This window comes from Notolabrus celidotus, chromosome 4 (assembly GCF_009762535.1).
Source record: "Notolabrus celidotus isolate fNotCel1 chromosome 4, fNotCel1.pri, whole genome shotgun sequence".
Lineage (NCBI taxonomy): Eukaryota > Metazoa > Chordata > Actinopteri > Labriformes > Labridae > Notolabrus > Notolabrus celidotus.
The window spans coordinates 6,079,563-6,093,855 of NC_048275.1; the positions used below are offsets into that span (position 1 = coordinate 6,079,563).

The window sequence follows — 14,293 nt, forward strand, 5'->3', positions numbered from 1 at the left end:
ATTCAGGCCTGTGTTTATCTCCGGGCTCATGTTTGCGTCTGGCACAGGGGAGCTGATGATTGATAATGGAGCTGTGGGAACAAAATGGAGGACGCTGGTTATGAAGTCTGCAGGAAGCGTCCTGTGTTAGTTTAAAGCTCCTCTCCTGACGCTGTCGGCTCTCTCTGCTCAGCTTCTGAAACATGTCTCAGCCTCTGAAAAGAAACAATGGACGGTTTTATACGTGGAGATGATAAACGCTGACTTTTACGTGTGCCCGGCAGGAAGAGGAGCAGTCTCTGGTGAGCGTCCTCGGGGAACACGTTGACAAAATGCAGCTGACTCGGAGGATTCTGGATCTGAAACAGGTGAGCTTTGGTAAAAGGAGCGAGTATTAATGATGCACATTACACACACGCAGAACACGGGGTTAACAAAACACACATCTCCATATGTTAATGGTTACGACTCTGCAGAGTTTTTCCAGGCCCTTTATTTACGGCTGCGTTGTAATTTATCTCCCAGGGTGCATGGTAAAGACAGCTGAAGTCATACTTGGAGCGTGTTGCTCTGTTTCTCTGCAGGACGAGCAGCTCTACAGAAACCTCCACGAGGAGATCAACCAGTTGGCCCTGAAGCTGGAGAAACAAGGGAAGACAGATGGAAAGAACATCTCCAGCAAGAGGAAGCACATCAATAAAATGTAGGCTTACCGGTACGCCGTGTGATACATCATCAATCTGAAGATACGTTGGAGACGTGACCTTGTTTCACTGTGCAGGTGGCTGAAGGTGCAGACTCACCTCAAACACTACCATGAGAATCTGCAGCTGGCCCTGGAGGTGTCCTCGTTCTACCAACAGGCTGAGAACACGCTGTTTGCCATCAATAACATGGTGAGATTAAGACTTCCTCTTCCTCCTGGATGTTGGATTTAGTATCGCTCACATTAACCAGAGCTCGTCCTCTCTTTCAGAAGAAGAGCATACCTGCATCCAAAGAGCTGGACAGCTTAGGCGACCGAGAGATACGAGACATCGCCAGTCAGATCATGGTAGGAGACGAGTGTGAGCTTAATGTGAATGTTATCTCGTCTTAGATAGAGCACTTTTCCTGAGTTTTTACCATACACTTTATAAATAATGGACGTAGTATCTGTGACATCACCCATCTGTTCCTGAGCGCTGTTTTGAAGCCAATCATTGGCGGCAGCCATATTGGAAATACTGAACTCCCAAACTTACTGTGAGGTAAAGAGGCGGGGTTTGAGCCTCCTAGCCAACAGATATGTGTTCCCGCCTGTCAGTCAAGTCAGTCATGTCCTTATTTGGGCAAAACTTGTAATCTTAATATCTTCTGAACCGTCGGGTTAAAAAAAAATTCACCCCCCCATACAGTGTGTGCCGATAGAGAGATTAGCTACGTAGATCCAAGCCGTTTTTTGAACCAGGCTGTAAACATGTTTATTAATGCTGCAAAGATCGTCTCTTTTGAATTGGTGTGTATGTGGTTTCTGGTGTTTCTGCAGTCAGCCTCAAGTGGATTCTCGATGAACTGCAGTTTTTAGCACTTTCACATGGGCTTCATATTTTGAGACCGGAGGTTGCCGCTTGTTTTTTTAGTATGGTACCCCCACCAGACGGTGGCAGTAGTGCGTCTGGAAGCTCTCCACTAACTGCATTAAATAGTAAAAGAAGAAGAAAACGTGCAACAGTTTCTAAAAATATAAGTCATACTGCGGTGAGACAATCAGACATGGAGAACAGTTTTGCTGCTGCTCTCCCTGCCTTGGCTTTCCATGTCTGCACCAAGCGGCAACCTCTGGTCTAAAAATATGAGACCAAAAAAAAAAGTGCAGTTCATCAAGGATCCGCTTGAGGAAACCACATACACACCAATTCAACAAAGACGATCTTTACAGCAGAAATAAACATGTTTACAGCCTGGTTCAAAAGACTAATGTAGTCTGGATAGCTCATTTCTCAATCGGCACACACTGAAGGGGGATGAATTTTTTTCTAATGCTGCAATTTTGAAGATGTTGAGATTACAAGTCTTCCAATGAGAGGCACAGCTGACTTGATTGACAGGCGGGAACACTGTAGCTGTTGGCTAGGAGGCTCAAAGCCCGCCTCTTTACATCACACTCGCTCGACAGCAGCAATATGGCCGTCGCCGCCGATTGGCCTCAAAACAGTGCTTCAGAAACAGATGGGTGACATCACGGATACTACGTCCATATTTTATACAGTCTATGGTTTAGACATGGAAGAGAGGGGAGGTGTGCTCTCCCTGCCTCAGGCTTTTGCTTTCCACGTCGGCACATGGAAGGGCAGGGAGCTCCTAGAACAGAACCATACCACCAAATATGACCAATTGAATGTTAATAATTCACTCTTCTGAGGAGCGTGGTCCTGACTGAAATGTCGTTATCGCAGATGTGTGATATAAATTTGAAGCGATGTCGCCCACCGCCTACACTCGAGCATACAGAGGAATTAAGTTATTCAGGCTGTGAGTCAGACTCTGTTTTTGATGTCACATTTCTTTATTTAAAGCTGCTGTGAGGAACTTTTAGCTTGTATCGATTCTGATAAAGTGATACCTCTCATCTCTTGTCCTATCCATGCAAAATAAGTGTTTTCAGACAATAACCTCATCCTGTCGTCTTTTAACATTTAGATTTATCGCACAATGTGATTATTTGCAATGAAAACAGCCAAAAAAAAGGGTGTTTCAAAAGCGAGATGTCAATCATGTGTTCTGACACCTACCCCCTCAGAACAGTTTCAGGCATTAAAAATGACAACAGAGAAGGTATCAGTGTTGTTGTAGATGGTCTTGTTTTCTTTTGAGGGTCATATAGAGGCATCAGTATCAGTTTCAGTCTGTTTCTCAGCCAGTTAAAAACTCCTCACAGGGCCTTTAAGGTTTTTATATTTTACATGTTTATGTTTTATTTTAGTGTCATACTTCTTTCACTGCTCGTAATGTTTCTGATATTTAGTTTTTAACTGTGTCCAGCTGTCTGATTTGCTCTCTTTGTATGATTAGTGTTCATGAGTAAAGTTCCCTTGTCTCTCCCAGATGCTGGACGTGAGCGTGTCCCAGCTCTCTAACCTGCACCCTGCGCTGGCTGACGGCGTCACAGAGAAGCAGAGCGAGGTGAAGGACTGCTGGGTGCTCCTTCAGAAGGTCCTTAGGTAAGACCCTCAGCCCGGCCTCGTGTTCTCTGTACAAACACCATCTCTCACAGAGTTCTTCTCTCCTGGTCTATGAACCCCGGAGAGGAATGAAGCAAGCTTCTTAAGATTTACGTGCTCTTCCTGATGAGCTTTGTTTAAGTTGGGTTCGAGTCAGAGTTAAATTACAGACGGACGACCACACAGAGCATCACTGGACTCTAGTTATATAATATCTGCTTTTCTCTGAGCTGGAGTTTAACCGTGTGTTTGATTACTGTGCTGGGAGGAGAAAGTCTCGGCTTACTTCATCAAGCTGGCAACGAGGATCTGTTTCATCCTGCCTGCGGCCTCCCGTCAGCTCTGAGATAAAATATGTTTACAACAACGTTTTCATGTTTTTACGACGGCTTTAATAGTCCACGTAAGAATCCAGAGTTTACCTCATGAGGCTATTTTTAAATCCACTTACTGCCCCTGAGTTTTTACCTGGTTATGAAACACACTGAAATGAAGACTGGTGCCTGTTTGTGACAGGAAAGTAAACTGTGTGATATGTGTGACTGTAGACAGACAACAGGAGGAGACTGATGCACAAAGAGGGTGAGACCAGCAGTGATACGTCACACTGTGTGTGAACAGGGTGAAATCAACACGAACTGAGAGATCAGATTTAATGAGTCCAGCTGTATTTTAATGCTGTTGCAGAATCCTCTTCGGTCCAGAGTGAATTATAACACGTTCACGGTGCATGCACAGAAAGAATGCACCGTGAACATGTGGTGTTCTCTGGAGATCATGTTTTCTGGAGTTAAACTTTGGGTTATCTTAACTTTGTAACTTTGCCGTGAGATGATGTTGTAAAATGTTAGTTATTATGTGATAACCATCATCCATCCTCTGTGGATCATGCAGGATCTGTGTTAAAGTCTGGTCTGTAGTTACGTAATCTTGTTCTGGATCAAAGTCTGGGCCAGACAAATTTCAGTCTTTCTCAAGTCTGAGCGTTTTCCACTTTCATGATGAATCCAGTCCAGAGTCCAGAGCCCTCCGCTCTGACATCCATCTCCAACATCTCCAGCTCTCCAAATATTTCCCAGAGCCTCTGGTGTTGACGAGCTATCTTTAGATCCAGATGTTACATCACCGGCGGTCTTATCAGCTGCGTTTCATGGTTATTTAAACCGAATAACCCAAACAGTGGAGGAGCTCAGAGCCATAATTGGACTTCATGGTGGGTCTGTCAGCACGCAGTAACCTCCTCCTCCTCTGCTCGCCCTGCAGGAGCGACAGGACCTCTCTCTCTCCCATCGCCGCCGCTTTCACCAGGGAAGATGCTGACCCCCTGACTCCAGCCCGGGAACCCCAGTGCATCGTGGGAACGGAGACACAAAGGCTCATGGGAAAGGAGGTGAAGGAGGAGCAGAACCGTCTGAAAGGCTGCGTGGTGAGTAGCTTTTGGTAATCCTTGTATAACTGCAGAAACCACAGCGTGGCCGCGCATCAGGAGAAAAACAACAGCATCGGCGCTGACAGGAGATGAGCTCAGCCTCTTTCAGGCCCTCGTCTTCTTCTGCGGCGGCGGCACTAAGTGACGCACTTTGTCCTCCAGGCTGGAAAAAAACCTGATTTACAGTTTAAGGAGGCTTTCCCTCAATAACAGGATTTTAAAGGAGTCACAGAGCTGCAGAGCCGGGGCTGCTTTCCATCCCAGCAGCTAGTTACCCGGCTAATAACACGCTCTGATAAACCAGTATGAGAAATTACTCAGTGGAGACCCAGCCGTGAAAACACATCAGGCTCTAAATGTCAAATACAAACCATGAACACCAGACAGAGAGATGACTGGTCCACAAACCAGAGGATGGGCTCAGTTTACTGTTCAGGAAATGAAGGAAAACAGTCTGTTACAGCAAAGAGCATCAGAAACTAAAACCTAATCAGACAGTCAAGGTTAGGAAAGACAAAGTGCAGCTTTAATTCACCTTCACCTGTCTGTCACATCACTGTTAGGTGACGTTAAGCTACTCCTGCTGCAGAAATTCAAGCAGCTCGTGTCACAAAAACACAGAAGATGGACCCTCGTCCAGACTCTCTTGAATTGATTTTGAATATGCTGAATGGGACACATGTGGTATCACTGGAAAGCTGAGAATGTCTGCTGTAACTGAGTTTTTAAAGCTTGTTGATAGGATTAACGGTTCAAAAGTTATCAAACATTTAAGAACAAGTACCCGCCTGGCTGCTGTCTAGGTCTTTGAGGGTTAAGGTTTGTTTTAAAAGCTCTTAATGGCCTTGCCCCCCAGTACCTGACTGAGCTTCTCCAATATCATGTCCCTGCCAGGACATTGAGATCATCTGGTCAGTTGCTATTGGTCACTGCCAAAAGGAGGCTTAAAACCAGAGGTGACTGAGTCTTTGTGGCGGCTGCCCCTCGGCTCTGGAACAACCTGCCCTGGCATATCCGCTCTGCAGGAACAATTAAGGTTTTTAAATCCTCTCTTAAGACTCACCTTTTCTCCCTGGATTTTAATCAAGGTTGAGTGGACATCTGGCATAATCTTCATTAAATTTTAATTTATTTTATTCTATCATATTTTATTATATATTTGCACTGTGTTTACGTATTTTAGTATTGTATTCTATGCTATGTTTGTCATTTGTGCTGCTTTTTAATGAACAAAGAATCAGGAGCAAAAGTCAAACAAAAGCTTGATTTAAAACCCTAACACATTAAAATCTAAAAAGGTCAAGAAGGTGAAACACGAAGAACACTGGAGGACAGATAGATGCAATGATTTCATGCTGAAGGGACTAGTTAACGAGGTAACCAGACACAGGTGTGACAGAGACACAGGTGTGACAGAGACACATGTGTGACAAAGACACAGGTGTGACAGAGACACAGGTGTGACAGACACAGGTGTGACAGAGACACAGGTGTGACAGAGACACAGGTGTGACAGACACAGGTGTGACAGAGACACAGGTGTGACAGAGACACAGGTGTGACAGAGACACAGGTGTGACAGAGACACAGGTGTGACAAAGACACAGGTGTGACAGAGACACAGGTGTTACAGAGACACAGGTGTGACAAAGACACAGGTGTGACAGAGACACAGGTGTGACAGAGACACAGGTGTGACAAAGACACAGGTGTGACAGAGACACAGGTGTGACAAAGACACAGGTGTGACAGAGACACAGGTGTGACAGAGACACAGGTGTGACAGAGACACAGGTGTGACAAAGACACAGGTGTGACAGAGACACAGGTGTGACAGAGACACAGGTGTGACAGAGACACAGGTGTGACAGAGACACAGGTGTGACAGAGACACAGGTGTGACAGAGACACAGGTGTGACAGACACAGGTGTGACAGAGACACAGGTGTGACAGAGACACAGGTGTGACAGAGACACAGGTGAAACTAATGAAGGTAATCAGAGTGGAGGGAAACACACAAGACATGGATCACTACAAACAACTCAAAGAAGACATGAGGATAACTTTTAACTGATACAGAGAGGGAGGGAATGAGACATTAACAAAGAGAGGAAACTGATGACAGCTCAGGGGATCATCTTTAACCTTATTGAGCAGAATGAGGTGTGCGTGTGTTGAAAGGTAGATTTTGCTTCCTTATGTAGTGTTTCCATCAGATGCATGATTTGCTCTCTTTCTTCATGTGTATTTAACACCAGAATGTCCTGTGTTTACTTTTCCATTCGTGTGTACGCGAGTACTGAATAGCTGGAATCAAGTGACACCATTTTTTTAAATTTTTTTTTAAGTAATATATTTTTGGGGCCTTTTTACACCTTTATTTGGAGAGGAGAGGACAGTGGATAGTGTAGGAAACTGGGATAGAGTAGGGGAATGACATGCAGGAAAGAGGCCGCAGGCTGGATTCGAACCCGGGCCAACCGCTTCATGGGCGCGCAGCTTAACCACTAGGTCCGTGCCCAAGTGACACAAATTTTAACAACTTGGCAGAGAATCCTCCTCACTCACATTCCTCAAAGTGAGCTCCTGTTTATTCCTGTTTCCTGATTTTAAAACAAACAGACGGGTGGGGTCGTACAGGTCGAGGTAGCCGCACACAGAGACCATCAATGTCTCCTCCTGTTTCCAGATGAATGAACATCCACCGATACCTTCCTCACCTCATACGTCACCGTAGAATCTCCATACTGATTGGCAAATGCAGCATGAATGATTAGATGAAGATCAGTTTTTTCAACTCCAACGAATAAGCCGATGAAGTGAGTTTTGTGACCTTCGTGTTGTCCAGCAAGAACGTCATCCGTCCTCTCCAGCTTTATATTTAACTCACTCACACAAATGATATTATTCACGTTTGGTGTGAACCCAACTTCAGACATAGAGATGCTGTTAGAGGAAACAAATGAAGTGTAGTCTTAATTTCTCCAGAGTTTTAGGTCATTGAAGTATCTTTTCAGGATACGTACTCGAAATGTTTTCCTTCCAGCCGAACCTCTCAGTACCAGTTTGAGTCCTTTAAGAGCTCAGAGACGTGATCAGAGAGGACGGCAGGATATCACCTGTAAGAACAAAACTAACGTGACTTTACTTCCTGTTTTGCTGCCGGTCTCTTTCGTCTGAATGATGCCAGGTGGAAGTCACAGGAAGAGCTTTTAGAGGTGTTCTTAAACCTGGCACCAGAGTTCCTGAAGTTTCCATAAAACATGTCAAACTGTGAGTGTCCGACACGGTGGGAGTGAGGGCCAGAGATAATAAATCCTCCTCCTGAATGTTCACTCTCTGGTTTAAGGACATGTTGTCTTCCAGCTGCTCTAACAAAGGTTCAGTCTGTGGATTAATACTGAATTATTAAATGCTGTGAGGGTCTGAGCAGGCTGAGAGGATAATTTAGAGAACATGTGGATTCCTCTCACGACATTCCTCGACCGGAGGCCAAACAGAGTCTTTATTGAGCGTGTGGGTGCTGCTGCTGTAACCCCGCTGCCCATAAATCTAAAGGAAGTCCTGTTAGCGTCTCTTAAAGAGGAGGAATCCAGAGACTGAAGTGTGTGGTACGTTAAACCAGTTATTATGTTTATATTTAGTCCTCTCAGTTAGCACGTATAAAGTCTTTAGGCCTGTGAGTGGATGCACAGAGGCTGTCGTCCTTTCGTTGAAGCTGAGCTGATGTGGAGTCACTGAGAAACGACTCCACATCAGAAACGCAGGGATGGAGATCTCCTCCTGTGTGAGGTCTCGTGTGTTTCCTCACCATGTGTGAGGTTAGTCTGATTTATCCTGGAGGGATTATTCATTCAAAGTGTGACGCTTTAATCTGTCTGAAATAAGGATGGATGCTCACTTTTAAATATTGTATTTTTTTCTCAATCTTGGAGGTTGCATGTGCCTTATAAATTCATACAGATTTGAAGGTGAAATATGCAGAGAGGGCTATATTTTTTAACTTTGTAGTGGGCGCTGTCAAGCCAAATTTACTGAACCCATTTGCAGTTTCATTCGTGTTCACACCAGAAGCAAATTAGATTATTTACTCCCTTAATTTCCACATATGAAGGCTTGAACATTTTGCATCCACTCACTTAATTTGCACGAATAACTTGCACCATTAGCAAGTACCCAAAGACACGAATCTTGCAAGAGGGAAAGGGTTCCCTTTAAACGCCACTCCAGTCTGTTGTGTATCTAAAAGCTGATTGGCTATCACGAATGATTCGCTGAAGTTCAGATTTTTTGCACTTTCGTGAATAAGAGAATGAAGTCAGCGGAGCTTTGAACGCATCATGACTTCACGCCATTCTTACTTATAACTCATTCATTTCATGCGATTTGCAACTCTTGTCTAATTGCATCTTTAGATTGACTTTACATGTTCACTCACAAGAAGGATTTTATTCAAGTTTGGTTTGAGCCATAGACTGTATAAATAATGGACGTAGTCTCTGTAACGTCACGCGTCAATCAATCTTTATTTGTATAGCGCCAAATCACAACAAACGTTATCTCAAGATGCTTTTACAGACACAGGAGGTCTAGACCAGTGTTTCTCAACTGGTGGGTCGTGACCCAAAAGTGGTTCGTGGACTCATTTTGAATGGGTCGCGGCGGGCCTTTGGCTGGGGAAAAAAAGGAAATGAAAATTCCTGTCCTTTGATTTTGAAAGGTATTTTTTTTAGCGGAGTGCCATCTATTCACACTCCAGGGCAGCAGGTGGTGATAATGCCTTGTAATGCTAAGTGACACCATGCATTTTACAGTATAGAAGAAGACAATCAAAGTAAGTTTTTTTCTTATGGGAAATAAGCATGGCTAAACGCAAATAATACAGCAAATGGAGCACCGCCTGCAAGCTAGTTCAGGCAGACAACTCGAGCCGCGCTCATCATACTGACACGTCACCACCTCTCCATCAGCTGATCTCGACATCCTCATTCGGCGGTCTATTTAAACGGCAAGCCTCCTGTCTCTGCCTCTGCTTGCAGTGCTCCTGCTGTTCTGCTCAGTGCTGTGTGAAGTTTGTCCCCACCTCCTCCCCGGCTTCCACCTGCGGGCTCCGGGAGGGTTAGTCCTATCTCATTGCTCCTAATGTCTGCATTTAAATAATCTACGAGGAGTAATGAAATTCGGAGCCCACACGCCAAACACAATACTGTATGCTGCAATAAACTTATTAAGTAAACGTGAGTTGTCTGACTGAACTACATTAAATATGGACTTTATTATATTGATGATAAAGGATGACAAAAACCTCAGTGTGTTGTGTGCACCAAGGTGTTGGCAAGTGAAAGTATGACGCCATCAAAATTTGGGTTGCGGCTTTTCACTAAGGAGTGATGGTGGGTCCCAAAGCCAGACCAGTTGAGAACCACTGGTCGAGACCACTCTATATCAAGTTATGAATAAAGACCCAACATCAAGACAGGATAAGACTTAGTCTTACCCCACCTTAATCCATCAGGAGCATTGCAATATTTAACTAGTTACAGTGGTGAGGAAAAACTTCCTTTTAACAGGCAGAAACCTCAGGCAGAATCTGACTCATGTTAGACAGCCATCATGCCTCGACCAAATTGGGTCTTGAAAGAGGTGTTTTGAAGCCCATCATCGGCGGGAGACATAGGGGAAATGCTGAACTCAACCAAACTTAGTGGGAGGTAAAGAGGCGGGGTTTGAGCCTCCTAGCTAACAGCTATGTGTTCCTGCCTGTCAGTCAAGTCAGTCATGTCCTTATTTCGGCAAAACTCGTAATCTTAATATCTTTTGAACTGTAGCATTAGAACAAAATCATTAACTTGCAAAAGCTAAAATAAAAAATGCTGAAAGAACGACCAACTAGAAGAAATGTTGGATGTATTGCAACGTGAACATGGTAAATGAAGGTCTAACCTCCTTTGTTGGGCCCAGAAGTTTGGAGCTGAATGTAGAGAATAGAAACCAGATCTTTTTCTTCCTGTGCTTCTGGTTCTTTATTTCTCTACTGGTGTTCATAGCCTCTCAGTAACCTCACAGACCTTCCACCTGTGACAGGATCCCATCAGACCAGAGACCAGCTCACTGTTTGTCTCAGTAGGAGCTCGTTGGCAGACTCGTCCTGAGCCCTCTCTCTGCTGTGGCTCTCTTTATTGCTTCTGTTGGTTACCTGAGTGCTGCCTGTTACGGCCTCATCGTTACTCTTTATGGACGGATTAATACCACGCTCAGAAAACAAAGCCCTGCAGCTGAATCCAACAAGTGGAGCAGTTAAAGTTATTTGTCACATACTTTGGTAACACGTTCCCTGCAGCTCCTGCGTGTTCTGGATTAGGTGTATAATTGAGTGAGGGTGTGAGATGCAGCTGCACAGGTCTGCAGTTCTCTCTCACAGTCTGAGCTGTGTTGTGTAATGGAAGCTAAATGTAAAGCTTACGTTTGTCTCCATGCATGTTAATGTCCTCGTGTCCGTTCTCTCTGTGTGAGCAGCAGAACAGCCTCTTGTTTCTGGAGGTAAACACGGCCATCGTCTGTTTTCTCCGGCTAATTGCGTCCAGGTGCCGGGGCTGCGGACCAGATGGGCTAGGTGCTAAGTGATAGTTCTTGGCTGACATCACTTCAGAGCACGTTGCAGAGAGACATGCAGCAAAGAGGAGATGAAGGAAACAACAGATAAGAATCAAAAAGGAAGGGAGAGGAGCGCTGGACGAAGCCTAAGAAAACAGAATACCATTGAATATGACATAACAAATCATTAAAGGGCTATTTTCTGCTGCGGGATGTGGAGTGCACCGCAGGACGTGTTTTTAGTGGAAGCAACTGTGAAAGATGAAGGACAGAGGCAAATATCTGCAGAGGAGACGTCAGCGATGGTTATCTGCCTGTCGGATGAATCAGAGTTCGTTCTGCAGCTTTAGTTAACTCGCGCTGGATAATGTTCCTCTGAAACTCTATAAAGTCAGGCATGTTGGTAAATGATGTTCTTCGTTTTACGGCGTCTCTCGCGTCATTTTCAGTGGCGACACTTTTCTCCAGCGCTCTGACTCACTTCTTCTGTGTCAGTAAATAACGCGGTTAAATGAGAGCTACTCCATAAAACTCTGTTATTAATGGCTTCTTTTTGGCTGCTGTGGAAATTCAGCATTTCTGATTTTTTTTTTCACATGAAACTTTTGACAGATGAGTATTCCCCTCTCTGAGCTTTAACTCACTCAGCTCGGCTTTTACTGCCATGTTAAAGACATTATGGTACACTGAACAATGCACACAGTGTGGTCCACATTAATCTAACAGCTGGTTTAAGAAATGCTTTATTTAATTATATGTATGATTGTTTCATCTTAAGCCAGAAACTTTGGTAAATAAAACTTTGTTTATGTTTTTCAAATCATAAACAATAAGCAAAGTGAGACTGCAATAAAAACAGTCAACATATGTATCCCTATTTGATCTTAGGCTGAATAAAAACACATGATAGCTCCCCAACAGTAAAGCCAAAACATTCAGAGCTCTCCCTAATGGCTGTCAGCAGTATAGCTCATAAACCCCACCTCCTCGATGTTAACAGATGCATGGGCCAAACTATAAAATCAAACAAATCAAATATTTCTGTCTTTATAGTTAGTTCTAATCATGCTGATTTATGTCACAGGGTTCATGTTTCTGAATAGTTTACTTTGAATTAGTTATTGATGATATAAAAAGATGGATAAAGGAGGAAAGAAGGGAGGGGCTAAGGGTATTTATATTTTAGATCCAACTTTTCTTCAGAATTTTGAGTTATCTCAGAATTCTGAGATCAAAGGGCAGAATTCTAGAACTCTGCCTTTGATTTCAAAATTCTAGAACTCTACCTTTGATCTCAGAATTCTAGAACTCAGCCTTTGATCTCAGAATTCTAGAACTCAGCCTTTGATCTCAGAATTCTAGAACTCCGCCTTTGATCTCAGAATTCTAGAACCCTGCCTTTGATCTCAGAATTCTAGAACCCCGCCTTTGATTTCAAAATTCTAGAACCCTGCCTTTGATCTCAAAATTCTAGAACCCCGCCTTTGATTTCAAAATTCTAGAACTCTACCTTTGATCTCAGAATTCTAGAACTCAGCCTTTGATCTCAGAATTCTAGAACCCTGCCTTTGATCTCAGAATTCTAGAACCCTGCCTTTGATCTCAGAATTCTAGAACTCTGCCTTTGATCTCAGAGTTCTAGAACTCCGCCTTTGATCTCGGAATTCTAGAACCCTGCATTTGATTTCAGACTTCTAGAACTCTGCATTTGATTTCAGACTTCTAGAACTCTGCCTTTGATCTCAGAATTCTAGAACCCTGTCTTTGATCTCAGAATTCTAGAACCCTGTCTTTGATCTCAGAATTCTAGAACCCTGTCTTTGATCTCAGAATTCTAGAACCCTGCCTCTGATCTCAGAATTCTAGAACCCTGTCTTTGATCTCAGAACTCTGGAACCCTGTCTTTGATCTCAGAATTCTAGAACCCTGTCTTTGATCTCTGAACTCTAGAACCCTGTCTTTGATCTCAGAATTCTAGAACCCTGCCTTTGATCTCAGAATTCTAGAACCCCGCCTTTGATTTCAAAATTCTAGAACCCCGCCTTTGATTTCAAAATTCTAGAACTCAGCCTTTGATCTCAGAATTCTAGAACTCAGCCTTTGATCTCAGAATTCTAGAACCCTGCCTTTGATCTCAGAATTCTAGAACCCTGCCTTTGATCTCAGAGTTCTAGAACTCCGCCTTTGATCTCGGAATTCTAGAACCCTGCATTTGATTTCAGACTTCTAGAACTCTGCCTTTGATCTCAGAATTCTGGAACCCTGTCTTTAATCTCAGAATTCTAGAACTCTGCCTTTGATCTCAGAGTTCTAGAACCCTGTCTTTGATCTCAGAATTCTAGAACCCTGACTTTGATCTCAGAGTTCTAGAACCCTGTCTTTGATCTCAGAATTCTAGAACCCTGACTTTGATCTCAGAGTTCTAGAACCCTGTCTTTGATCTCAGAATTCTAGAACTTCTGATGGCCCAAACCCTCTTCCATATTAATACCATGATTGACAGCTGTGTTGACCAATGAGGCTCCTGCAGCGCTGTGTTCACCGGATTATCAGATTAGAGGAGGAACGGTGAGAGGAATCGTAACAAACACTAACACAAGATATCGGGGGGTATTACGAGGTGGAGGCTTGTCATCCATCTTCATATACAGTCAATAATCTGGATATACACAAACTAAAAGCACAAAACCAGTAAAATGTGGCAGAAGTATGCAAAAAGAACTAAAATATACAAAGTAATTAAAGATGAATCACATAAACACAAGAGTATAAAACAAAAAGATTACTTGACAACAACATAGAGTACAAAACAACTAACAGAGGATGTGATCTCGCCTGTGGTACATCCTGCGGCCTCCTTTTTTCCACATGCTCTTTTGTAGAGTGTCTCAGACAGGGAACTAGAGTTGGTAACAAGACCAGCCCTCAGGAAATCCCACTGTGTCCTCAGTCCTGGTCCCGACACGTGTAGCTCACAGTGGAAACCCGGCTGCAGAGTCCTCTGGCCAACCTTTAAAGCGCTCTGATGGTCGTTAAAGAGGCTCAGTGGCTGTTGACGTCTGTGATATATTTCTGCACATACACAAA

The 14,293-nt window shown here is 43.8% G+C and overlaps 1 protein-coding gene across 1 annotated transcript in view; it reads left to right on the forward strand.

Moving 5' to 3' along the window:
• The window catches only part of LOC117811970, a 57,412-nt gene that overhangs the window by 10,563 nt on the left and 32,556 nt on the right, over positions 1–14,293 (forward strand). The window contains exons 6-11 of the mRNA XM_034682479.1: positions 264–347; positions 564–682; positions 761–875; positions 956–1,033; positions 3,067–3,182; positions 4,446–4,608. Coding sequence (XP_034538370.1) covers positions 264–347; positions 564–682; positions 761–875; positions 956–1,033; positions 3,067–3,182; positions 4,446–4,608 — 675 coding nt within the window. The remainder of the gene's footprint in view (positions 1–263; positions 348–563; positions 683–760; positions 876–955; positions 1,034–3,066; positions 3,183–4,445; positions 4,609–14,293) is intronic.